Genomic DNA, 24,596 nt, shown 5'->3' with positions numbered 1-24,596 from the left:
TCATAAAACTCCAACACCTTGTATAGTTTGTCTCTAGATCCTTCTTGCCCTCACCTGGATGGCCCAGGCTAGCCCAGTTTGGGAAGCCAAGCAGGGTCAGCCCTCATTCCCTCAGGGGAATCCGCAGTTGCTATGCAGAGGCAGGCAATGGCAAACCACCTTGAAATTGCTACTGGATTGCCATAAGTCGCTGCGATGTGACGACACTTTTCACCACCACCAAATCCTTCTTGGGTCCTAGCTAGGAATATGTGAACACACATCCCCCCTCTTGAGAAATCACTCTGACCTAAATGGAACTGTTTTAGTTCCCTTCAAAATTGCTCCAATATTGTTGGAAGGTGAAATTTCACCAACAACTGTGCTTCTCAGATGTACGACAGTTCGTGGCCACGTGGGAGGTTGGAACATAGATGTATGGACAGGCATTTACAGTAAAATGCATTTCTAAATGGTACCCGCTCCCTCAAATCTCTGGGGATAAGAAATGCTAAAATCTCCAAATGAACAAAAACTAGTGTGGGACATGGAATACAGGTAGGGTTGCCAGCTCCAGGTTGGGAAATACCTGGAGATTTTGAGGGTGGAGCCTGAAGAGGGCGAGGTTTGGAGAGGGGTGGGACTTCAATGCCATAGAGTTCAATTGCCAAATAGGCCATTTTCTCCAGAGGAACTAATCTCTGTAGCCTGGAGAGCACTTCTAATAGCAGGAGATTTCCAGCCACTACCTGGAGATTATACAAATCAAAAATAAGGGGAAGAACTGCTGACCACGTAAGTTTAGAAAACTAACAGCACTTCAGGCTAATAACCAACAATGCAAAGAAGTGTATTCACATTCAAGAATCACATATAATTGTTTGCATCAATGACAAAAATTGCACACATAAACTTCCATACACAACCAGTTGAACCAATTCCAAACTGAACACAATTCCAGCACGTCAAGTCCTTGAAACTGACTGTGTTTTCATCTGACTCTGATTGTCAGTGAACCACTTGTACACAATCTGTGACTAATATCACAACTGAGTATAATTTGCCAAGTCTATCTTAATTTCTTCTTTTCTTTTACAGGGTTCAAAATATCCATCTGTTTCAAAATATTTTCTTCCTCAGAATGGTTGATGGAACTGTATGTGGAGCTGACCACAATTTTGCTGGTTCCTCCCACTGTGAACTCCTATGTTCCCAAGTCGATCAACGGTCCGGAGGAAGAAAATATTGGACTTGGCAAATTATACTCAGTTGTGATATTAGTCACAGATTGTATACAAGTGGTTCACTGACAATCAGAGTCAGATGAAAACAGTCAGTTTCAAGGACTTGACGTGCTGGAATTGTATTCAGTTTTTTGGAATTGGTTCAACTGGTTATGTATGCAATTTTTGTCATTGATGCAAACAATGATATGTGATTCTTGAATGTGAATACACTTCTTGACATTGTTGGTTATTAGCCTGAATTGCTGTTAGTTTTCTAAACCATCTGGAGATTGGCCACCCTAGGTACAGGTGAACATAGTTTGGGGTCTCAGAACAGTGTTTCTTTCAGAAGCAGGGGATGGAAACAGGGATCGACCTGGAGTCGGGTGGTGGTTTTTTGCCAACAGCAACAGTTTGAAAGAGGATATTGTCGAAGGCTTTCACGGTCAGAGTTCATTGGTTCTTGTGGGTTATCCGGGCTGTGTAACCGTGGTCTTGGTATTTTCTTTCCTGACGTTTCGCCAGCAGCTGTGGCAGGCATCTTCAGAGGAGTAACACTGAAGGACAGGGTCTCTCAGTGTCAAGTGTGTAGGAAGAGTAATATATAGTCAGAAAGGGGTTGGGTTGAGCTGAATCATTGTCCTGCAAAAAGTATCAAAGGTAATGTGCTAATCATTGTCCTGTAAGTATCAAGATAATGTGCTAATGAGGGTGTGGTATGTTAATATGGAACCATTGTATCCTGAAGTTATCTGTTAATGTGTGAAATCCAAAGCTAATCTGCATGGCTATTGTTGACTGTAGTCTTTGTTAGTCTGGAGGTTTTCAGGACAGGAAGCCAAGCCTTATTCATCCTTAAACTCTCTTCTTTTCTGTTAAAGTTGTGCTGATGTTTATGAATTTCAATGGCTTTTCTGTGCAATCTGACAAAATAGTTGGTAGAATTAGCACATTATCTTGATACTTACAGGACAATGATTAGCACATTACCTTTGATACTTTTTGCAGGACAATGATTCAGCTCAGCCCAACCCCTTTCTGACTATATATTACTCTTCCTACACACTTGACACTGAGAGACCCTGTCCTTCAGTGTTACTCTTCTGAAGATGCCTGCCACAGCTACTGGCGAAACGTCAGGAAAGAAAATACCAAGACCACGGTTACACAGCCCGGATAACCCACAAGAACCAGTTTGAAAGAGGAATTACTGTTCATGTTGTGTCCTCTCATCCCGTTCCTCTCTGATAAATGGGTTTGGCCTGTTTTTGCATTGGTTCAAAAAAACTCAGCATATGTCTGAGCAGCAACAACCTGGGGGGAGGGGCATAGGGTGTGGGGCCCGAAGAAATGCACATCTACTTCAGAGAAAGCAATGTAACCCTCAGAAACTCTCCAGTGGATTTCTTAGCGCCAATGCTGTTCGCTGTACTTTTAACGATTGCACAGGAAAGGGAATTGCAGCCGATCCGGTTTTGCTCAGCCCTGCGCCGCTGGGACATGAGAAAACTGCATCTACTGAAATTCCCTCGGCTGCACAACTACTGAAGGCGCAGTAGCCCCATCCTCTGTTTCTGTGCTGGGCAAAAATTGTCCTTGCCCCTCTCCGTAGCTCTCTCCCTGGCTGGTCTGACTGATGGATACAATTCCCGAGCGGAGTTATTACTCCAGCGCCCCTTGATCCAGCCGCCCAGCTCTGTCTCCCATCCATCACTGGATCTGGCAGTGTTAGCTGCAAATAACCTTGAAGGGGAAGGAAGGAAGGAAGTGGTGGGGAAGAGAGGACGGGGGTGGTAGATTGGAGGGGGGGAGAGAAATGTGGTCCAGAAAGTAGGGGGAGTCAGAGGCGAAAGTCCTAACTCACGGCTGCCCTGCCTTTCCTCACTAGCCCCACAAAGATCAACTGGAGCCGAGCGAACGACTCGTTGCCGGAGCGGGCCCTGATACAGGGCGACACGTTGACCATCCACAGTCTCAGCATGCTGGATAACGGTACCTACTTGTGCCAGGTGGAAAACAAGCACGGCCGCTCGTCAGACCAATATGTGCTGGTCGTTTATGGTAAGCGAATGTAGCTGCCCGGGTTTTTTTACTCTCCGCAGTGCTGGCACAGTGCTGCTCACTGTAGCCAAGAACACCACTGCCCACCCAGTGGCTCCTGGTTTGAGCCCTAGAGCAAGGCCCTTCTACCTGGGCTCTACCTCATCAGACTGCAGGTCGAAGTTCACCTGTCCTCAGCTAGGAAATCTGCATGTCTGGAAGAAAAGTTATCTGGTTGGCTGTGCTCAAAGGGGAGGGGCCGTGGCTCAGTGTCAGAGCAACTGCTTGGCATGCAGAAGGTCCCAGGTTCAATCCCTGGCATCTCCAGTTAAAGGGATTAGGCAAGTAGGTGATGTGAAAGACCTCAGCCTGAGACCCTGGAGAGCCACTGCCGGTCTGAGCAGACAATACTGACTTTGATGGACCGAGGGTCTGACTCAGTATCAGGCAGCTTCATGTGTTCGTGTGACTCTCCCCCTTTTTTCCCTTTTGCATAGAGGAGTGTTTAGGTGTGTGTGTCCCCCCACCTGGATTCTTATATTGATGAGGTTTAAGAAGTCATGCCCTATGAAGAAAGATTTAGGGCAGGGGTCCCCTCTAAGGCGCCGGCCAACACCTTTCCCGGTGCCTGCCGAATGTTTTAGAAAGTGGGTGGGGCCAGATGAGGCTTTTGCCCAGCGTGGCTTCTGATTATCTGTGCAGACTTTTCAAAATGTTGCTTTGGCAGCAGCTACCACCACCTCACAAGGATCTTCACTGTGTGAGACTGAAAGTAAGCTGTGTGTATGCGATAAAATATTTTAAAACAGGATGTTCGTTTTAAAAGGCATCCTCTGTTACACAGAGCTTCTGTTGGAAATGTTGAAGACGTACTATTAGAGCTGTGCATAACCTCACTCCCTGACGTTTTGTGGTTGGCTCCGCCTCCTGCCGCAGCCATTTTGTAGTTGCACCCACCACCTTGTTTCAGTTCCAAGATGCCACAGGCTCTAAAAGCTTGTGGGGGCCTGACTTAGGGTCTCAGGCCACCCTCTGCTGTGTGGTAGTGGCTGCTAGCTAAAGCAGTCGATCACCCACCCCACTGGCCAGGAACGAGAGGCCGAACACTCTTTTGCCTTGCCCCTCGCAAAGAGGGCAGCTGATGGAATGGGCTCCTCTTCCCCCAGCCCTTAACCTTTTCCTGTCTTCTGCAGACCCTGGGGCTATTGTAGAAGCCCAGACTTCAGTGCCCTACGCCATCGTCGGGGGCATCTTGGCACTCCTCGTCTTCCTGGTCATCTGCGTCCTTATAGTCATGGTCTGGTGTTCTATCCGGCAGAAAGGTTAGCATAATTGTATTGATTTACTTCATTTATACCTTGCCTTTCTCCCCAATGGAGACAGAAAGCAGCTTACATTTTTTCCTCCTCCTCTCCATTTTATGCTCACAGCAACCCTGTGAGGTAGGTTGGGCTGAGAGTGTGTGACTGGCCCAAGGTCATCCAGCAAAGCTTCCATGGCAGAGTGGGGATTCGAACCTGGGTCTCCCAGATCCTACACCATGCTGGTAGATCCAGTAACCAGCAGGATGCAGATAGGGAGGGGGAAACCTAGAATAAGAAAAGGGTGGTAGATCCTGGTTATAAATAGGAAATAGGAGTGCCCGTTGACTGTGGGACTGTGGTCTCCCACCACCAATCATGAAAACCTGCCATACGGACACAGAATTCTTGTAGCTCCTCAAGAGCCTGTCTTTCTTTTTCTTTCTTTTTCTTTCTTTTTCTCCCTTTTGTTCTTTTTCCTTTTTTACCGTGCCTGCTTGTAGTCTTTAGGATCAGGGCAGGGAAGCTGGCAATGATAAAACCTCAGTGGAGGTATTTGAGGCAGAGCTTCTTTGGGGGAAGGACAGAAGCCTTATTTTCAATCCACATCTTTGGGAAAAGATGGAGGGAGAGAGGGAGATGCCTCTCCCCATCTTCTCTCTTCTTCCATTTGGAGAGGGCAAACATGATGTTTTCTCGGGTGGGAAAATGTTTTGGGTGGTTGTTCCTCCCCCGCCCCCCGCCCCAGTGATCCAGGGGCACCACTGTGTCCTAGCTGTACCTCGGTTGTGGAGACACAGGTCATTTATTCATGGATACTTGGACTCACTTTCGCCCCCCTATCTGACTCAGTTGCTCCTTGGAGTAATTTTCCGTCCCTTAGAGATGGCCTCGCTGCCAGCCCTCACAAACCTCGGGTCTTCCCATTCCTCTGTTAACCCGACTCTCCTTCCCTATCCCCTGACCTCAGGCTGGCTCAAAACTCTGTGCAGAAGGCAAAGCTTGGGCCACAGGAAGGTTGCTTTCTCTCACAGCCAATCACAAAGCAGCGGGGATTCAAACGCTTCCTGCTTCCTCGGGGCTCTTTCTGAGCAAAAGAAAGCCTTTTTGAAACCGAGGCTTGGATTTCTCTCCCCACCCTTTCTTTTAGATTGCTCCGTTTTTTGTTTTTTATTCTTAAAATGCTTTTTTATCCGGCAATTGGGCTTTGGGGTGGGGAATCTCTCACAGTGAGCACTGCAAAGTAAGCAAATTACAAAGCAGCATTTAAAGGGGCCGGACTTGATTTGAGCTTGGAGAGAGCTTGGTGCAGAGATTCCCAACTGGAAAGTGGGTCTAGCCAGCGGCGAACCTCAGGCAAAACTCCATGCATAAATGATCACAGCTGGTCACACCACAGTGCAAAATCAGATTTGCTCTGCCTTCCTAAACTCCTCTTACTTTGACTTTATTGGTATGTTTTCTTTATTGGTATGTTGGCAGTAACGGTGGGGAGTTATTTGTGCTCCTGCATGCATCTACGGAGCAATAGTCAACCTTTCCTGTGGCATATATTGAAGACTGCTTAATGTGGAAGTTACTTTTTAAACCCCCCCACCCGTACTGCATGCCATCAGGGTGCTTAAAGGGTGGATTTCTTTTCCCAGCCTTCCCGATGCACCTGCTGTAAGATGAAGCCAGGGATCCTGATCTTTGTCTGTGATGATGAACCAGCCGGTGTTTAATTTTTCTGGATTTGTGGTCCATGGAGCACAAGGGGGGGGAGGAAGGGTCATCCTATGTTTATTTATGGGTCTAGGATAAAATCCAAGGACTCCAGAACTGTTGGATGTAACGTATCAGCAAAAGTCTTTGTCAGATTTGATGGGTGGGAAACGGCTTCTGTCCCTTTCCCCCACTTCAGTCCTCTGCTTTTCCTTCCTTGTCCCCACCCTCCCATCCATCAATGAGGCCACTGAGTGGACTGAGCCAATTCCCCCCTTCTTACCAAACACTAGGACTCAAGGTCACCTGATGACATTGATTGACAGTTGATTCAGGAAAGACGATAGAAAGTACTTCTCCACACAACATGCAATTTAATTTGTGACGCTCACTTAGGGCAAAGATGTAGAAGGGAGCATTGATTGCACTTGTAAATGATAAGTCAACCCGCTACTGTTAGCCTTAATAGCTCAGTAGAGCCTTCATGTACATAGGTGGTGTACCACTGAGTACTAATTTAGACTTGGGATCTTCCCAGAGGCTACTGCTGGCCACTGTGGGGAATAGGATAGGCCTAGATGAATCTGGAGTCTGATCCAGTATGGTTCTTCTTATGTCATTCCCCTCTGTCATATCAAGGGCTATAAGGCCAGGTTTAGTTTTACCCAACTGCTTGGCATGCAGAGGGTCCCAGTTTCAACACCCACCATCTCCAGTTAAAAGGATCAGGTAGTAGGTGATGTGAAAGACCTCTCTCTCCCTGACACTTTGGAAGGCTGCTGCCAATCTAAGTAGACAGTACTGGCCTTGATGGACCAGTACTCTGATACAGCATAAGGCTGTGTGTTCTCCCTATAATAATGCTGGCCTCCTTTATTGGAAGGATTACAGCTAGGTAACATTTGTAAAGAATTTTGAGCATGGGAAGCGCTGTAAGAACATCAGAAAAGCCGTGCTGGATCAGACCAAGGTCCATCAAGTCCAGCAGTCTGTTCCCACAGTGGCCAACCAGGTGCCTCTAGGAAGCCCACAGACAAGACAACTGCAGCAGCGGCATCCTGCCTGTGTTCCACAGTACCTAAATATAATAGGGATGCTCCTCTGATACTCCTCTGATAACCATGCATAATTTTATAGACCTCTATCATGTCTCCCCTCAGCCGCCTTCTTTCCAAGCTAAACATCCCTAAGCGTCCTAACCGCTCCCCATAGGACAGTTGCTCCAGTCCCTTAATCACTCTGGTTGCTCTTCTCTGCACCTTCTCAAGCTCTGTAATATCCTTTTTTAGGTGTGGCGACCAGAACTGTTGACAGTATTCCAAGTGTGGTCTCACCACAGATTTGTACAGGGGCTGTATATAATAAGGGCTATATAAATGCTGATTGATATTATACTCACTCTTCTTCTTCTTCTTCTTCTTCTTCTTCAAAAACAGGCTCCTACCTGACCCACGAGGCAAGTGGTTTAGACGAGCACGGAGAAGCCCGTGAGGCGTTCCTCAATGGCGGAGATGGCCATAAGCGCAAGGAGGAATTCTTCATCTAAGCCGGGGAATGAGGGCGGGGGGGGGGGGGGGCAAGGGGGGTGTGGGGTTAGGGTTGCCAGGGACAGAAGGTTGGGGGGAGCAGCCAAAAAGGGGGATCTGGAAGCCAGAGGAAATCTGGGGAAGCGGCCTCTCTTGCCAGAGGATTTAGGGTTGGATTTAAAAAGAAATGGGGAGGGGGGGAAGAAACAAACAAACAAAATGCTTAAAAAAATTTATTGTGTAAAAAACACACACACACACGCTGCCACCACTTTTTCCGGTTTTATTTTTGAAACCGAGGACTTTAGCCCCACCCCCCAGCCATGAAGCTCCGCCTCCTTCTGCCATTGGCTGTCCCATCCGCTCTGACCAGGAAGTGACATCGCTTAATTCTGGGGAGAGGTGTGTGTGGCTCTGCCTTCCATAACAGAGAGCGTTTTTTGTGGGGGGAGAGACCCCCGGCACCCCCTTTTCCCCCAGGGAAGCAGACCTGTGTGGGGGGAGGGGCCCCTGTTCCTATGTAAATAGCTCAGAAGTGAATCCTGTGGACGGCAGGGAGATGGGAGGGGGTGCCGGGGGGGACCAGGGCTGCCAAGATTTTGAGCGGGGGTGGCAAGGGGGGGCATCATAACATGGACCCAGCCTCTGAGGGGGGGGGCTGTAGTTCATTAACTGTTTTTTTTTCCCCTCCAGATATTAGCACTGAGTTTCGAAATATCTTTTTGGGGGGGCTGGAGGTGAGGGGGGGTTATTAACATATTTGCTCTGGGGCACCTTCGGTAGCCCTGGGGGAGAACTTCTCTACCCTGGGGGAGAGCCTGATGTGTGAGTTAGGACCCTCAGGCCTATTTCCACGTGGAGGAGGGCAGCGGGGTCCGGGCGTTTGGAGAGCCCAGCGCCTGCAGGGGGAGCGCGGGCAGCTGGGGCAGGTCCTAAATTCTCTTTGGGGCCTCCAGCTTTGGGTTGTTCCCTTTGGCCACACACTTTCCCCTTTGAGGCCGGGCCCACGGTGGCCTTAAGAAGCAGGTTGGACTCCTTTTTTCCTTCAAAGCCATGATAGTTTAGGGAGGGGAGGGGAGGGGAGGGGGAGAGGAAAGGGGGGGTGTTCTCTGTCTGTCTCTGTCATCCTTGTTGTGTGACGTGCTCAGCCGGGGGGGGGCAGGGGATGGGACCCCAGAGGTGTATCGCGCGAAGGCCGCCTTATACCGGGCGAGACCTTCATTCCCTTTAAGCTCAGCATCATCTTCTTCTGGCAGCGCCCTTCCAAGATCCTGGGCTTGCAAAGGTCTTCCCGCAACACTTGCTATCAGAGACCCCTTGGGTGGAAATGCCGGGGATCAAAGCTGGGACCCCCTGCATGCAGCTCATCCGCCATGCCACTGAGCCACAGCCCCACCCCAAAGCGTTGGTGATGCACCGTGTCAGATGGCGAAAGGTGTTGCCGCCTGGATCTACGGGCCCAGCTTCGGTGGGGGGTGGGGGGGAGAGAGAAAGATTTTTTTAAAATTGCATTTAACAGCAATGGCATATGCAGGTTTATGGTGGCCGGTTTAAACCCCTCCCCCTTGGCCTGTAGTGTGGGTGGCAGCTCACAAGACCCTCTTGTCCCCAGACCCCATATGAAGTCCCCAGTGTAGCTCATGAGTCTCTCCCCTCCACCCTCTCTGCTCACTCTCCTCAAAAGCAGCTGGAACTGCAGTTCTGCAAAAAGAAGAGTGGGGAAATCAGCAATAGGCCCCTTCCCCCTCCTCCCTTGGTATCCATCTCGATCCCATTCTGATGATTTTGTCCACCCTCCAGACTCAACTCTGTATCGGTGTGGAAGGGACCACTTTTAGAAACAAGCTGCTCCAGCCACCCCAGAGGTGGCTGCAATTGACCGCTGGGGCGACAATACATGGGACGTCTATCGTTGGGGAGTAGGGTTGCCAACTGCCAGGTAGCAGCAGGAGATCTCCTGCTAATTCAATTGATCTCCAGCTGGTAGAGATCAGTTCACCTGGAGAAAAATGGCCGCTGTGGCAATTGGCCTCTATGGCATTGAAGTCTCTCCCCTCCCCAAACCCCGCCCTCTTCAGGCTCCGCCCCCAAAATCTCCCACTGGTTGAGAAGAGGGGCCTGGCAACCCTATTGGGGAAGTGCCCCTGTGGAGCTAGCTTTCTCCACCACTGGTCTAGAGGCAGTGGCTTAGCCCAGCCCCGGGCAGGGCCACGTTGTTACCGTGCTTTGCCACAAAAGGGGTTTGCCACAACCGGTCACCCTCCCCACCCCCCTTCTGGTGATTCCCCCCCCATTCTTTCCACCCTCTGTGATTTTTCTCATTTGTGCCAGTAGATGCCCACCCCCATGCCAGCCCACCCCTCCATGCCCTTCTCCCCTGAAATTCTCCCACCCTCTTTCCCTCTTGTCTTTTTGTCTGGGGGAGGGGGGGAAGAAGAAACTGGCGTGTGATTCTGTGTCTGTCTCTGGCTCGCAGTTTTTATTTTATATTGTTTGTGTCTTGGAAGGGGAGATTTAAAAAAAAAAGAATGGAAAAATATAATAATTAATATATAACTGGGGGTCGGGAGTGCGCGGGGGCTTGTTCCTCTGCAGCCCAAGACTGTTTCCCCCGTGCCCAAAAGTTAATATATATGTAAATATCTATGTCTGCCTTTTAACCACCTTTGATACTTCAATAAATCCCCCTGATTAATTCTTTTAACACCAGTGGTTGTGGGAATCCTTGTTCATGCGTGTGTGTTGGACCACAAGAGCAGGGTCCAGCACCAGGATTTGGGGGGCTACTTTCAGGGGGGCGGGAGGGTCACCTGGCCCTTGAAGACGGAAATTCTGTCACACCACCTCCAGCTTCTGCAGGGTGAGAACGGCATGACGGCATCGGAGCGGACTCTGGACAAATACCCAGCCTTGTATGGAAAAGCAAACCATCCAGCTCTTTATAATATTTTGCCTTTCACAACTACCCTGCAAGGCGGTGGCAAAACTGGGTGAAAGCAAATATGGGAACCAGACAGGTGCAGATTGCCAGCAAAGCACGATGGAGAACGGAGTTACAGCCTCACACGTGAGTTTGATCAAAACAGTGAATCCATTTTCAGCATTGGAGGTACATTGGTGCTGTTCCCATTTCGTGGACAGACAGCTGAGGCTGGGAAAGAGTGACGTGCCCTAAGGCCATATCGCAGAAGCTTTCAAAGGCTGGATTTGAATCCGTTTCCTAGAGCTTGGGGCAGGATGCTTCCCCCACCCCCCATTTTATCCTCATAACAATTCTGTGTGGTTAAGATGGACCCACGATCATTCAGGTATTATACTTGGTAGGGATTGGTACACAGAAAGAAGAAGAAGAGTTGGTTTTTATATGCCAGCTTTCTCTACGTTTTATGGAGAATCAAACCAGTTTACAATCTCCTTCCCTTCCTCTCCCCACAAAAGAAACCTTGTGAGGTAGGTGGGGCTGAGAGAGTTCAGCGAGAACTGTGACTAGCCCAGGGTCACCCAGCTGGCTTCATGTGTAGGAGTGGGGAATCAACCCTGTTCTCTAGATTAGAGTCCGCCACTCTTAATCACTTACTCCATGCTGGTCTCCTACATCCTTGTCCAACGTACACCAAATTGACTCTTGTACTAGCCGTCCACGCAGTTCCTAAAGTTACCCTCCAAATTGCTCCAAACGGATCACATCTCTGCCCACACTAATTCTTCCTGAACTGTCTTGCCCCTTACTCAGATGCCTAACTGTCCTCCTGCTTTCCCCACCACCCCATCCTCTGCAGAGTCTGTTTTCAGCCAGGGTCCCATTAAAAAACACATGAAGCCCCCATTTCAGTTGTAGGCAGAACTGACATACCACTGGCTGTACATTTGTTCATCCTTCCCTTCCATTTCTTTCTCTGTCTCTTTCTCGTTTTTATTACTCCATAGAGCTTCTCGACACCTCCCCCATCTGTCTTTCTGTATGAAACTCTCTTCTTGCAGAAAACATTTCAACAGGGAGCTACTGGAAAAAAATATTTTTAAACAATCGCAGGAGTGGGAAGAATTTAATGTTCAACAAAATGTCACAAATTCGGGCTTTGCTGCTTAAAAAAATATTCCCATAGTCCACACAGCTGGAGCTGTGATCCTGGGAAAAATAACAGAACTGGTATCTCTGGTCTTGGATCAGATTTGGCTGGGTTGGATTCTGTGGGTTTGTTACACTGACAGCAAAGGCTTTTCTCCAGCGCTTCTACTGCAGCAAGACCTCTTCTGCAAAATCCAGTGTTATCTGGATTGCCCCATAAACTTTGTTCTCCCTTCCCCCCTTCAGAAGCAGGCCAACGCACCCATCGAGTTGAGTGTTCTTTGTTGTGGTTTGCACACATCACTCCAGTTGTCTTTGGGATTCTAGTTCAAGATACCCGTGGACCCTTCGAGCTGGAAATCCTGTATTTGATATCATGGTTTGGAACGAAGACTGCATTCTAAAGGGTAGTGGAAGAGTATTGAACCCATATTCATTCATTCTGTTCCAAGCAATTTGTTTTTCTGAGCAAAGAAACAGTATGCAAATAGGGTTGCCAGCTCTGGGTTGGGTAATTCCTGGAGGTTAGGGGGTGGAGCCTAGGGAGGGCAGAGTTTGAGGATGGGAGGGACCTCAGCGGAGTAGAATGCCAGAGAGTCCACCCTCCAAAGCAGCCATTTTCTCCAGAGGAAGTGATCCCTGTATTCTGGTGATCAGTTTAATTCCGGGAGATCATCAGACTCCACTTTGAGGTTGGCAACCCTATATCCAAACCATTTCCATTGGAAATGTATCTTCCCTGTTTCGAACCTCAGTTGTTACCTTGCTCTAGAACAGTGATGGCGAACCTTTTAGAGACCGAGTGCCCAAACTGCAACCAAAAACCCACTTATTTATCGCCGAGTGCCAATGCGGCAATATAACCTGAATACCACCCCCAGAGGGGGCCCAGAGGGAGAGGCTAGGGTTGCCAAGTTCCTCTTCGCCATGAGTGGGAGGTTTTTGGGGTGGTGCCTGAGGAGGGCGGGGTTTGGGGAAGGACTTCAGTGCCATAGAGTCCAATTGCCAAAGTGGCAATTTTTTCCAGGGGAACTGATCTCTATTGGTTGGAGATCACTTGTAATAGCAGGAGATCTCCAGCTAGTACCTGGAGATTGGCAACCAGTTCCTTAGTGTTTTCTCTCTACATATCCAGACAAATGGAAAGGTGTTTGAAGGATGGCTTGTGGGCACTTCAAAGGTGGAATAGGACTGCACACCCCTCCGCCCGCACAGACCCAGAGGGCGCTGGAGAAGCCGCTGGAGGGAAAGAAGGAAGGAAGGAAAGAAGGGAAGGGAGAAGGAAAGGGAAGGAAGGGAGGGAGAGAAAGAAAGAAAAAGAGAGAGAAAGGGAGAAGGAAATGGAGCAAGGGAGAGAAAGAAAAGTAGGGAAAGAAAAGGACAGAGGGAGACAAAAAGAAAGAGGCCATTTATGCATGGGAGGTTTTGCCTTGGATTTGCCACTCAGTGGGGCGTGGCAGTGGCGGCAGGCTTGTGAGAGGCGAGCAGGGTAGGGCAGAGGACGCCTCCTTCGCACCCACCGGCCATCCACGCCCCTCCACCCGCACAGAGGGCGCCGGAGAAGCTGCCGGCCATGCCGAGTGTGGGCGCTCGGCTTCTGTTCCCCGCTCTCCCACCCACCTGGCCGGCCACGCATGCTCCAGTGGCAGCAATGGCGGCAGCTTCTGTGGGAGAGTCCGGGGGCCACCGCCAATGATGTCGGAGGTTCCCCACCCCTGGGCTACAGCCTCCCCCATCCGGGGCAGGGCAGAGCCGGAAAGGCCAGCGGCTTGGAGGAACCGCGCGTGCCGGCAGAGAGGGCTACGAGTGCCGGAAGTGGCACCCGTGCCATAGGTTCGCCAACACGGCTCTAGAACTTGCCCAAACTTCTTTTCACTCTGTCCCGGTTACATAGGGTCCCTGCTAGCTGGTATTGTGCCATCTGGATCACAGCCATATATCCATTTAAACTACCCCCACCCTGATCTGGATCAAGATGGCCGTGTGTATTCTCTATTTGTGGCACACATACCAGGATGGGGTCCTTTCGCTACTTTCCCTTTCCTGATTGCATCCATGAAGCCTGGTGTTCTCAGTTCTGGATCCTGTACCTAATCCCTTTCAGCCTGGAAACTCCCAATCTTGACTCCCCTGATGGGCAGTTCTACATGGGAGCCCATTTTTGACTAATCAAGTTGTTACCTAGAATGGTGATCATGCCCCCAAGAGCCTATTTTAGCCTGGTGCCTGGCCATTCTCGAACATACCAGTAGGCCTGTGTTCTACCATATCAGACCAACCATCCCAATCGCACAGTTTCCACAACCCACACAGTAGCAGAAAACTAGAGGAAGGGCCCATCTGCCCTGTAAAATTTGATTAGTCATTTTGTCCGCAGTTTATCAGCTGGTGCCGTCTCAACCTGCCCATTCCGAATCAGGCCCGCGGGTCCATCTGTCGCTGAATCCTGAGTATGATGGCAACTGGCAGATCAAAGATAGATAGTGCCTGCTCGTTGGGGCAGCAAGCTCATCTAGGAACCAAATTGCTCCTAACGAGCCTCATTCCGCTCATTAAGTGGTGAGTGTCATCCTAGCCTTCAGGTCCCGGGCTTCATTGGGCACCTAATATGATCAGTCGCCTCTTCGTGGCCCCAACCGTTGTCAGGGCATTAAGAGGACAGCAAGTTGAATGCAGAGGCGGATGTGAAAAGAGGGATCCTGAGAAGGTGGCCGTGGTGGGAAAAGGCTTGATTTCTGAAAAGAGCAACGGGTACGGGGCTCACCACTTAGAGGAGCAAAAGGGGGAATGCATGAATGTCACTGGTGTAGAGGGAGAAGAAGAAGAGTTGTTTTTTATATGCCATTTTCTCTACCTTTTAAGGAGTCTCAAACTAGTTTACAATCTCCTTCCCTTCCTCTCCCCACAACAGACACCCTGTGAGGTAGGTGAGGCTGAGGGAGTTCACAGAGAACTGTGACTAGCCCAAGGTCACCCAGCAGGCTTCATGTGGAGGAATGGGGAAACCAACCCAGTTCACCAGATTGGAGTCCGCCGCTCATGTGGAAAGGTGGGGAACTAAGCCCGGTTCTCCAAATTAGAGTCTGCTGCTCTTAACCAGTACACCACACTGGCTCACAGAGCTGAACAACCAAGTCATGAACCATAGAAAAACGAAGGGAAGTGTCTCATTGGAAGAGCAGCCAAGGTGGATGGATATAAGGACATCTGTGGCTCCCTTTTCTAGTATGTAGTAGGCTCCAGGTTTTGAATGTTGATTGGTTAGTGGGGTGTGTGTTTTTTTAAAAGTAGACAGTGTATGACAGTGTAGACAGGAGAGCCATCGTGGTGTAGTGGTTAAGAGCTGTGGTTTGGAGCGGTGAAGTCTGATCTGGAGAACCGGGTTTGATTCCCCACTCCTCCACATGAGTGGTGAAGGCTAATCTAGTGAACTGGATTTGTTTCCCCATTCCTACACATGAAGCCAGCTGGGTGATCTTGGGCTAGTCACACTCTCCCAGCCTCACCTACCTCACGGGGTATCTGTTGTGGGGTGCAAGCTCTAGCCCTGCGCTCCATCCCTCAAACAGAATTCAGCAGACGGCAAATCCACGAAAGCAGTTTTATTGGGTAGAATCGACAGGTTACAGAAGCTATATTCAGAAGGATTCTAGTAAGGTTCAGAGGCAAGATACACAGCATATATGGAAGAGCGAAAGTAGATAACGGGTTGCCTAGGCAACCCCCCTCCAAGACAGGAAGGAGTACTTGGCAATTCCCACACTACGGACTCCTTGAAGTCTAAACACGGGGCATGGCCCGACCTTGCGCAGAATCACACAACAGCACCTGCAAGCAGCACAATCGCATACCATCCTCATGACCTGCTCCTGACATGGGGAGGGGAAGGGGATTGTAAGCCGGTTTGATTCTTCCTTAAGTGGTAGCGAAAGTCGCCATATAAAAACCAACTTCTTCTTCTCCTTCCTTCCTTCCTTCCTTCCTTCCTTCCTTCCTTCCTTCCTTCCTTCCTTCCTTCCTTCCTTCCTTCCTTCTTTCTTCCTCCTCCTCGGAACTTACACTCTAAACACCGACCCAAGAGAGGCAGAATTAACAAGACAAGGAGCAGGTGGTATTTTTTATGTATCTTTGGCTTTGGTTTTGGTTGGGGGGAGATAAGGTGTTTGGCCAAAGCTATTGTGGAAGAAGCAGCTTCAGAGCTGGGCTTTGAAAGAAGAGTGGAGGGACTTCCGTACCATAGAGGCTGTCTTCCAAAGTGGCCATTTTCTCCAGTTGGGTACTGCAAGTGTAAGGGGGTAACGAGGGAGGACTCATTTAGCAGAATGGGAATTCAGGCAGCTGATGCTGGTAGAGGTTAATGTTACTGGCAAGGATGGGGAATTCTGGCTATTCTCTCCTCCTTTGGGGCGCAGGGGTTAGGTCACCATTACACTGGAACACACCATCAATCTGTATAACTCCTTTTATTCTCTTTATCTGCTGTAAAGCTGAGACAGGTGGGATTGTCACCAGCGCAACTCCCTGTTGAGTTTGCATTACATCTGAGGTGGCTTCGAGGGTTGTTTCCTTGACATTGGGAAGGCCCGTTCTGATGGATTGGGAGTCCCTGCTGGATTGATGATTTCCAGGCTCAAAGGAGTTGTTTTGGTTTCAGGTTTGCTAGACAAGGTGTTTTAGGGTTGCCAGGTCTCAGGTGGTGGCTGAAGATCTCCCGGAATTAGAACTGGTCTCCAGGTTACAGAGATCAGCTCCCCTGGAGGAAATGGCTGCTTTGGAAAGTGGACTCTGTGACATTATACCCCACTGAGGCCCCTCCCTTCCCCAAACCCAGCCCTCCCCTGGCTCCACCCCCCAAATCTCCAGGAATTTCCTCAGAGCAGGCAATCCCAAATGAACCCTGACTAAGGTTGCCGACTCTGGATTGGGAAATACCCTGAGGTTTGGGGGGTGGCACCTGGGGAGGGTGGGGTTTGGAGAGGAGAGGGACCTCAGTGGGGTGAAATTCCAAAGAGTTCACCCCTCAAAACAGCCATTTCCTCGAGGGGAACCATGTTGTCTGGAGATCAACTATAAAGCTATGACATCTCCAGGCGCCACCTGGAGGATGGCAACCCTAGCCTTGATCTGGATGGCCCAGGCTAGCTCAATTTCAATAGATCTTGGAAGCAAAGCAGGGTTGGCCCTGGTTAGTACTTGGATGGGAGACAACCAGGGAAGTCCAAGGTTGGTACACAGAGGTAGGAAAAGGGAAACCACCTTTGTTCTTCTCTCGCCTTGAAAACCCTACCCCGGGGTTGCCATAAGTTGGCTATGACTTGGCAGCACTTTCCACCACCACCAGACAAAGTGCAGATGAAAGATAAGGCAGAAGAGTTGCATAAAGATAGGAGACAGGCCTTTTATGCATGGCTGTTTCCCTTGCCGTCACCCTTCCGACAACTTTGGGTCTTTGTTTTGAATATGCCTGCTGTTTCTGACTGTCAGAGGTTGCCCCACACTCTCCCCCTGTATTTTGCCTGCGTTTTCAAATTCGTGATAAAACAGGTCTCTGAAAACACGGTCAAAATGCACAGAAATGAGCGGGGAGAGCAAGGCGACCTCTGACAGTCAGAAACTGCCATGCATAATCAAAACAAAGACTCGGGAGGGGTGACGGCGAAGGAAACGGCCACGCATAAAAGGACAGCTTCTGTTAGGCCAGAGCATTTCCTCCTCCAATCCGGTTCTCAGGCCCCCTCCCTTTCAACAGGAACCCAAACCAATTGTCCCCAGGTGGGGGAACGGAAGCGCCACCTGGTGGCCAAGGGGGCAGAGGTGCACTTTTTTTGCCCTGAGTGTGTGTGTGTGTGGGGGGGGGTTGAAACTAGGTCCAGCTGCTGGGGGTGTCGCTTCATCTGGGAGTGGAGAACAGCGCCTGGTGCTGAGAACTGAGACGGCTGACAAACCACCTGCATTTTCAATCTGGCCTCAGTACCATTTACGGTCGCCTAGATCTGGGTTGGGAAATTCCTGGAGATTTTGGGGGTGGAGTCTGAGGAGGGTGGGGTATATAATGGGGAGGGGAGGGACATCAGTGGGGTATATAATGCCACAGAGTCCATCTCCCACAGCAGCCGTTTTCTCCAGTTGTAATAGCAGGAGATCTCCAGCCACCACCTGGAGGTTGGCACCCCTAGTACCATTAGAAACCTGCTCTCTGCCAGCCATTCTTCAGTTTATTGGTGGGGGGCAGAGGACCCCCCATATTTGAGACTACATGTGGTTATTCTTTGGGAGCGTGCATATTTTATTATTAACGAAGAACCTGCAGCCCATGCTCTTTAAATTACGCAGAGCAGTTTCTGCCATCTCATCTTGTGTTGCTCCCAAGAGTAGGCCTTTGAGCCTTGCTATCAATCTCCCCCACCCCCCAACACACACACATACACACCTCTAGTTAGCTGAACTAATGCCCCTGGGGAGAGCGGGAGGGGGGAAGGAGAGAAGGAATTGGGCTGTATTGAATTTCAGAAAGGAAAGCTGTTCTTAAACATGCAAATACATCAGAGGAGAAAGCTGCCTGCTGAATTTCTGCCTAAGCCTATGAGCCTGGCTGGAGGGAGAGGGGTCAGCTGGGAACTCTAGCTGGAGGGCGCAAGTCCTTTCCAGTTTCTGCTGCATCTGAAGTGCTCTTCCTGCCCACCAAGCGCTTCCCTAGACTGCAGCCTAGATCTGCTCACGTGGGTAAGGGTGAGGCACTTAGCAGGAGCTCTGCTCAAAGACACACAGTTTCATGGCGGCTATCAAATTTTGGCAGCTCATAAGACCGCGCTGCTCGCATTATACCCCACATTAATTTTTAGTGCTCTCTCTGCAAACAGCTCCCCAACGAGGACTGTGGGTGGAGAAAGGAGGGTGCCCCCTCAGTAGTTCTAAGGGGGCTCCCACTGGCCCAGGCTCATCGTTTCTGGAAGGCGGAGGGCCGAGAAGCGAGCGCAGGTGTCTCTCCCCCCCCCCCCCGCTTTACTGGGTGGCTCGGGAGATGGGGGTGGTGCCCAGTGGATTGGAATCAGCATTGCGTAACTTTGGAAAGGGGCTAGGAGAACCTGGCCGTCGGAGGCAACAGATAAAACTTGGGCATCTTTTGGACTATCCCAGGAGAGTCAATGATTATCTATGGGTGTGTAAAGCATTGGTCCATCTAGCTCAGTATCACTTCCTCTGGCTGGTGACAGCTCTCTAGAGTCTTGGGTAAAGAAATGTCTTTCTCTTAACACTACTGTAACTGGAGCTGTCTGTGATTGAATCAAGGACGTTTTGCTTGCAAGGTAAGTGCCCTACTGCACCCAACAGGGTGCCCATGTTTTTCCGGGCACCCCACCTGCTTCTTCTGCAAGGCAAAGAGCCAGGACTTGCTTCCTTCCTTGCCTTCTGCAAGGCAAAGAGCCAGGACTTGACTGGAGTCAAAGGCATTGATGCGGGGAGGCATCACCTTTGGAAATGAGGGACCTCCCCTCCCCCGTTCGTAAACAGCTGTGCTAAGCCCCACAGACCCCCTTATAGTTGCATTCACTCCATTGAGTAAACCCTACTTTGAAGCTCTGTGCCGAACTGTGCTTTGGAGATGGGGACCCATTCACACTGACATCTGAAACAAATGGCTGTTCCTTTTTGACACTTCGAGCGAGCGGGTTTTTGCATTGGAGAAAACCAACGGATTAGACCCTGGGAGAGCTGCTAATCTGGCTGACAAAAAAGTAAAGGGGAATTCTGTGTCAGCCGGGACAAGGTTGCAAGCCCTCCTATCGCACCAACTCAGCAGAAACATTCAATACCCTCGGGAAAATGCCAACCACCCTGCACAAGGCCTTGCACAAATTTGTCGTGGTTGACTGGAGAAGGAGCAGTGGCAGGAACAGAAGTAGCAACACTAAGCACGGCCTTTTCCGTAGCAACAAGAACAGGAATTGCTCTCTCTGTGTGATGTGTCACGTGCCGTTGGTGTTAACTGAATGACCTTGGGAGTCTTTCTAAGTTTTCCATTCATTGCAGAGGGCATTCTTTTGTGGATGCAAGCAAGGCATCCTGGTACACAAAACAGCCTTTGCAATGGCACGGGACTTCTGTTCGTTTGGCCAGCCCTGATGTGAATCTGAGCCAGTGTGGTGTTGTGGTTAAGAGTGGTGGACTCTGATCTGGAGAACTGGGTTCAATTCCCTGCTCCTCCACATGAAGCTTGCTGGGTGACCTTGGGCCAGTCACAGTTCCCTCAGAACTGTCTCAGCCCACACAAAGGCAGGCAATGGCAAACCACCTCTGAACTTCTCTTGCCTTGAAAACCTTACGGGGTGGCCATGAGTCACCTGTCACTTGATGGCACACACACACACACAGGTGCCATTTATGCATAGCTGTCTCCTCATGGCCACCCCACTGACTACCTCAGGGCTTTTCTTTGATTATGCTCGCATTTTTCCGACCATCAAAGGTTGCCTCGCTCTCCCCGTGCATTTCTGTGTGTTTTCTGGACGCTGGCTAAACACAAATCCAGACAACGTGGGCAAAATGCACGGGGAGAGCAAGGTGAGCTCTGACAGTTGGAAAACTGCAAGCATAATCAAAGCAAAGCCCCGAAATAGTCAGCAGGGTGACCGTGAGGAAACGGCCATGCATAAATGGCACTAATGTGAATCCAGGCCTAAAAGGGGTGATTGTTCTGCTGGGGCAGCAAAAAAAATGTATCCCGCCCCCCAGCAGCAGTGCCATCCTGGCTAGGAAGGGCATCGTTGCAACCACAAAACATCAATGTTAACAGCAAAACCACAACTGCCACGTGCCAAAGCCGCAGGACAGCGGCTGCTAAGTAGTTTGCAACAACGAAGGGCCAGTAAGGGTAGCAGCAACCCACTGCAAGCGCCCACAGAACGATTATATGAGGTGCTGTGGAACTCAGGCAGGGTAATGCCGCTGCAGCCATCTTGCTTGTGGGCTTCCTAGAGGCACCTGGTTGGCCTCTCTGTGAACAGACTGCTGGACTTGATGGGTCTCCTGGGTCTGACGCAGCAAGGCTTCTCTTAAGTTTTTGTGTTCTAACTGCCTCCGGTCCTATAGCCGCTGCCCTGCCCAATTGGAGGAGGCAGGGCGTGGAGGCAGAGGCACGGCTCCTGAAGGTACGTTGAGAGCAGGAATGATGAGTTTTTATGAGGAGCTTAATTTCCTGGAGAGGCCTTTTACGGCTCCAGTTTCGGAGGAAATGGGGAGCACGCCTGCGTGCCTGTCGCAGGCTTGGGTTACTTTATAGCCCCCTTGGGTCCCTTGGAGAACAGCTGGTGATAAAAAAGAAAGAAATGTGCTCCAAACAGCCACCGTTGCAGGATTTTTGTTTTTTTTATTTTGATGAAAAGGAAGTGCCGGACGGAGGAAACATTTAAGCTCCAGTGCCGCAGAGACGGGCATGACGTACGCCCGCTCCTCCTGACGTCCCTTCCCCCACCAGCACACGCTGGCGTGCAACTAATGGTAAAGCAGAACTAGAATTCGAACCACATCCTTAGTTGCTGGCCTCGGAGTGAGCGCAGGGCTGTAGCAGGAGGGCTCTGAGGTACGGTGCAGGGCTGCAACGGGGACGAGGCCCGAGGAAGGTGCTCCGGACGAAAGGCAAGCGAGCTGGAGCAGGCTGCGCTTGTTTCGAAGCAGGGCATATGGATCCTGATGGTGGGAGAGTCCCCACTCCCCCTCGCCAGCCTGGCCACCCTCTGGAGAAACAAGCAGCTACTTCATCATTGACACCCCCGGCAGCTTTCCACACTAAGTTGGTGGCTTCGGGTCACGCCAGGATGAAATTCGGAGGCACAGGATAGTCCGAAGATGCCAGCATGAGCATGGTCGTGGAAGGAGATGAGGGAGAAGTTGCAAAGCCCGGGCAGAAAATTACTTTTGAATTCAGTACTTGGTACAGTTGGGGTGGCACAACAACCACTGCAGAACCCCAGGCTAAGATGCCCTCTGGCCCTCCCCCTCCAGAAAAACACACACGTGGTGCTTGGCTAGAACTAGTATATTGCTGGTATCCTTCTCCCCCCCCCCCCGGTGGCACATTGCTCACTTTCCAGAGTGGTTTAGGCCCCCAGAATATTGTATCTTTGGTTCCCTCACCACCACCACCCAGAAGCCCTGCACACGTAAGGTTTCCAGCTCTGGGTTGGGAAATCCCTGGAAATTTTGGGGGTGAAGCCTGAGGAGGGCAGGGTTTGGGGAGGGGAGGGACTTCAATGGGGTGTATAATGCCACAGAGTCCACCTTCCAAAGGGGCCATTTTCTCCAGATGATGTCTGTCGCCTGGAGATCAGTTGTAATCCCAGGAGATCTCCAGCCACCACCTGCTCCTTGGAGAGTTTCAAAGAAACCCTCCCCCCTGAGTAAAACAGGATGTTCCCCCACTGAAAAGAGGAAATTTTGGAGTGCTTTAACAATTTCCCTCTCACGCCAGCCAAATAAAAATACAGTAAGAATGCATTCCAGTGTGAAGATTTTACTTTTTTGGTAAAGCTCTCCTGAAGAGCTCGCTCTCCTTGAGTTTTTGGTTCTTTGCTGCAACGGTGCGTAAGTAAACACTAAAAATGTCGCACTGATCTGAACAGGAAAAGGTTAATACTTGTGAGGACAGGTCCCATCAAAAGGAAGTTCCGTGTGCAGAAAATATATTTTTCACCCTTGCAAAGTGAAGCTGCTAACTGCAGGCAAATAGCATCTAATCCCCCCCAATCTCACCCCCCCTCTTCCCATCATTGACCCTGAGAGCTCAGTGTTCTCTTTTAACCAAATTGCATGCACACTTGAAAAGAAGCAGTCACACTTCTGTATTGGTGACACTGTCATCCCAGAGTTTCAGAAGAACCTGGATCTTGAAAGTGATGCAAAGAGACAGAGAGAAAAAAATCTGTTCCACCCTAAGGGGGAAAGCAGAAAAAAGGAAAACAGGTTGTCAATATCGTCACAACAAGATGCTGTTCGTTCATTACAGGTTTTTACTCCATCCTTCCACGAAGGAACCAAGGGCAGGCATACACAGCTCGTCCTAATCCCCCACTGCACACACACACACCATCTCATCACAACAACCCCGAGGAAGGCTATACTAAGAGATGGAGATGGGCCCAAGGTCACCTGTGACCGCTATGTTGGCACAGCTGGCCCTCTGACTTTTGGGCCACTTTCAGCCTGACACCCAAAGAGTCAATCTCAACACATTTGGGCAGAGAACAAGACCAGACGTTGGCTGTAGACACAGGAAGGTCAGCTAGTTCACCTGCGGTTTGCTATAACCACACCATCTAACTGGAGAATTTCAAATGCGAGCAGGAAGTGGGGGCTACTCTCTAGCCTCCCCTGTCTCTATGGTATTATCCCTAATTTCTTCAGCAGTTCTTTATTAATAACCTTGTGATGTTCCTGGGATTTGCTGGGTCCAGACTTAATACTTCAACCAGAGGTGTACAGGTTGAGTTGAAAAAGTAGGGGAGGTATCCCAAGGAAATATTTAACCTGCACTTGGGATGGAGTAGACAAGGTACGCCACGGGCATCCCCCCCCCCTTGGGATTCGCCACCTGCATTCATCTTTGGGTTACTCCATCACAAAAGAAGAGCAGGCTTTGAGTACTTTTAATAACTGCACAGAAGAGGGAATTTTGGCCAGTGTAGCTCTCTGCAGGATTCAGACTGCCCTGGGATAAGATAACATGAAGCAGGAACCTCAGGTGACAGACCTGGGTGTACCATTAAGGACAGCAGGTGGAAAGAGGGGGGCTGATGTGCCCCCCACCCCACCTCAGGGCACAGTCTATTCTGCGCAAGACCTATTAAAATGAATGGAAGCTAGAGGCGGGTGCAACTGACTTTTACTTTGTTTAGAGCCGAATCGGCTGCATGAGCAGTAGCATCAGTGTCACACTAAGATTAAAACTAAAAGAAAGGGGGGAAATGTATCTATCTAGCTAGCTATATGGATAAACAATAGAGAATTAAGAATTTCTAATCTTAATGGACTGGGGAAAAACTTGGCAACTGCCAATGTAATATTAAAATCCACCTCTGCTACAAGAAACCTCAAATTATCCAATTCACATGTAGAGTCCCAGATAAAAGGTTTTATCCTGCTTCACTGAGCAGGTCACAGCTGAGCAGAGAATGTTGAAGGGTGCCTATTTGATCAGAACCACACAGATCCCCCCCCCCACTCGCTCAGCACAAGGACGGCCCTCGGCTTGGGCCGCACAGCCCACACCAGGAAGGGGATCAGATCAAGGCCCATCAAGTCCAGCAGTCTGTCCACACAGTGGCCAACCAGGTGCCTCTAGGAAGCCCACAAGCAAGACAACTGCAGCAGCATTATCCCGCCTGTGTTCCACAGCACCTAATATAATGGGGCATGCTCCTCTGATACTAGAGAGAATGGGTATGCATCATGACTAGTAGCCATGAATAGCCCTCTCCTCTATGAACATGTCCACTCCCCTATTAAAGCCTTCCAAGTCTGCTGCCATCACCACATCCTGGGGCAAGGAGTTCCACAATTTAACTATGCGTTGTGTAAAGAACTACTTCCCTTTATCAGTTTTGAATCTCTCCCCCTCCAGCTTCAGCAGATGTTCTAGTATTATGGGGGAGGGAGAAAAGCTTCTCCCTGTCCACTCTCTCTCTCCATACCATGCATAACCTTATAGACCTCTATCATGTCTCCTCTTAGCCGCCTTCTTTCCAAGCTAAACAGA

At 49.9% G+C, this 24,596-nt stretch overlaps 1 protein-coding gene across 1 annotated transcript in view; it reads left to right on the top strand.

The window, feature by feature from the left end:
- The window catches only part of CADM4 (cell adhesion molecule 4), a 28,881-nt gene extending 21,083 nt beyond the window's left edge, over positions 1–7,798 (top strand). Inside the window, exons 7-9 of the mRNA XM_056847686.1 lie at positions 3,094–3,266; positions 4,439–4,567; positions 7,687–7,798. Of these exons, the coding sequence (XP_056703664.1) occupies positions 3,094–3,266; positions 4,439–4,567; positions 7,687–7,796 (412 nt within the window). The 3' untranslated portion in view covers positions 7,797–7,798. The remainder of the gene's footprint in view (positions 1–3,093; positions 3,267–4,438; positions 4,568–7,686) is intronic.
- Positions 7,799–24,596: the final 16,798 nt, after the last annotated feature.

The sequence above is a fragment of the Euleptes europaea genome, chromosome 3, assembly GCF_029931775.1.
Source record: "Euleptes europaea isolate rEulEur1 chromosome 3, rEulEur1.hap1, whole genome shotgun sequence".
Classification (NCBI taxonomy): domain Eukaryota; kingdom Metazoa; phylum Chordata; class Lepidosauria; order Squamata; family Sphaerodactylidae; genus Euleptes; species Euleptes europaea.
The sequence above is the reverse complement of the archived record's forward strand: the minus strand, read 5'-3'. Positions and strand labels throughout refer to the sequence as shown.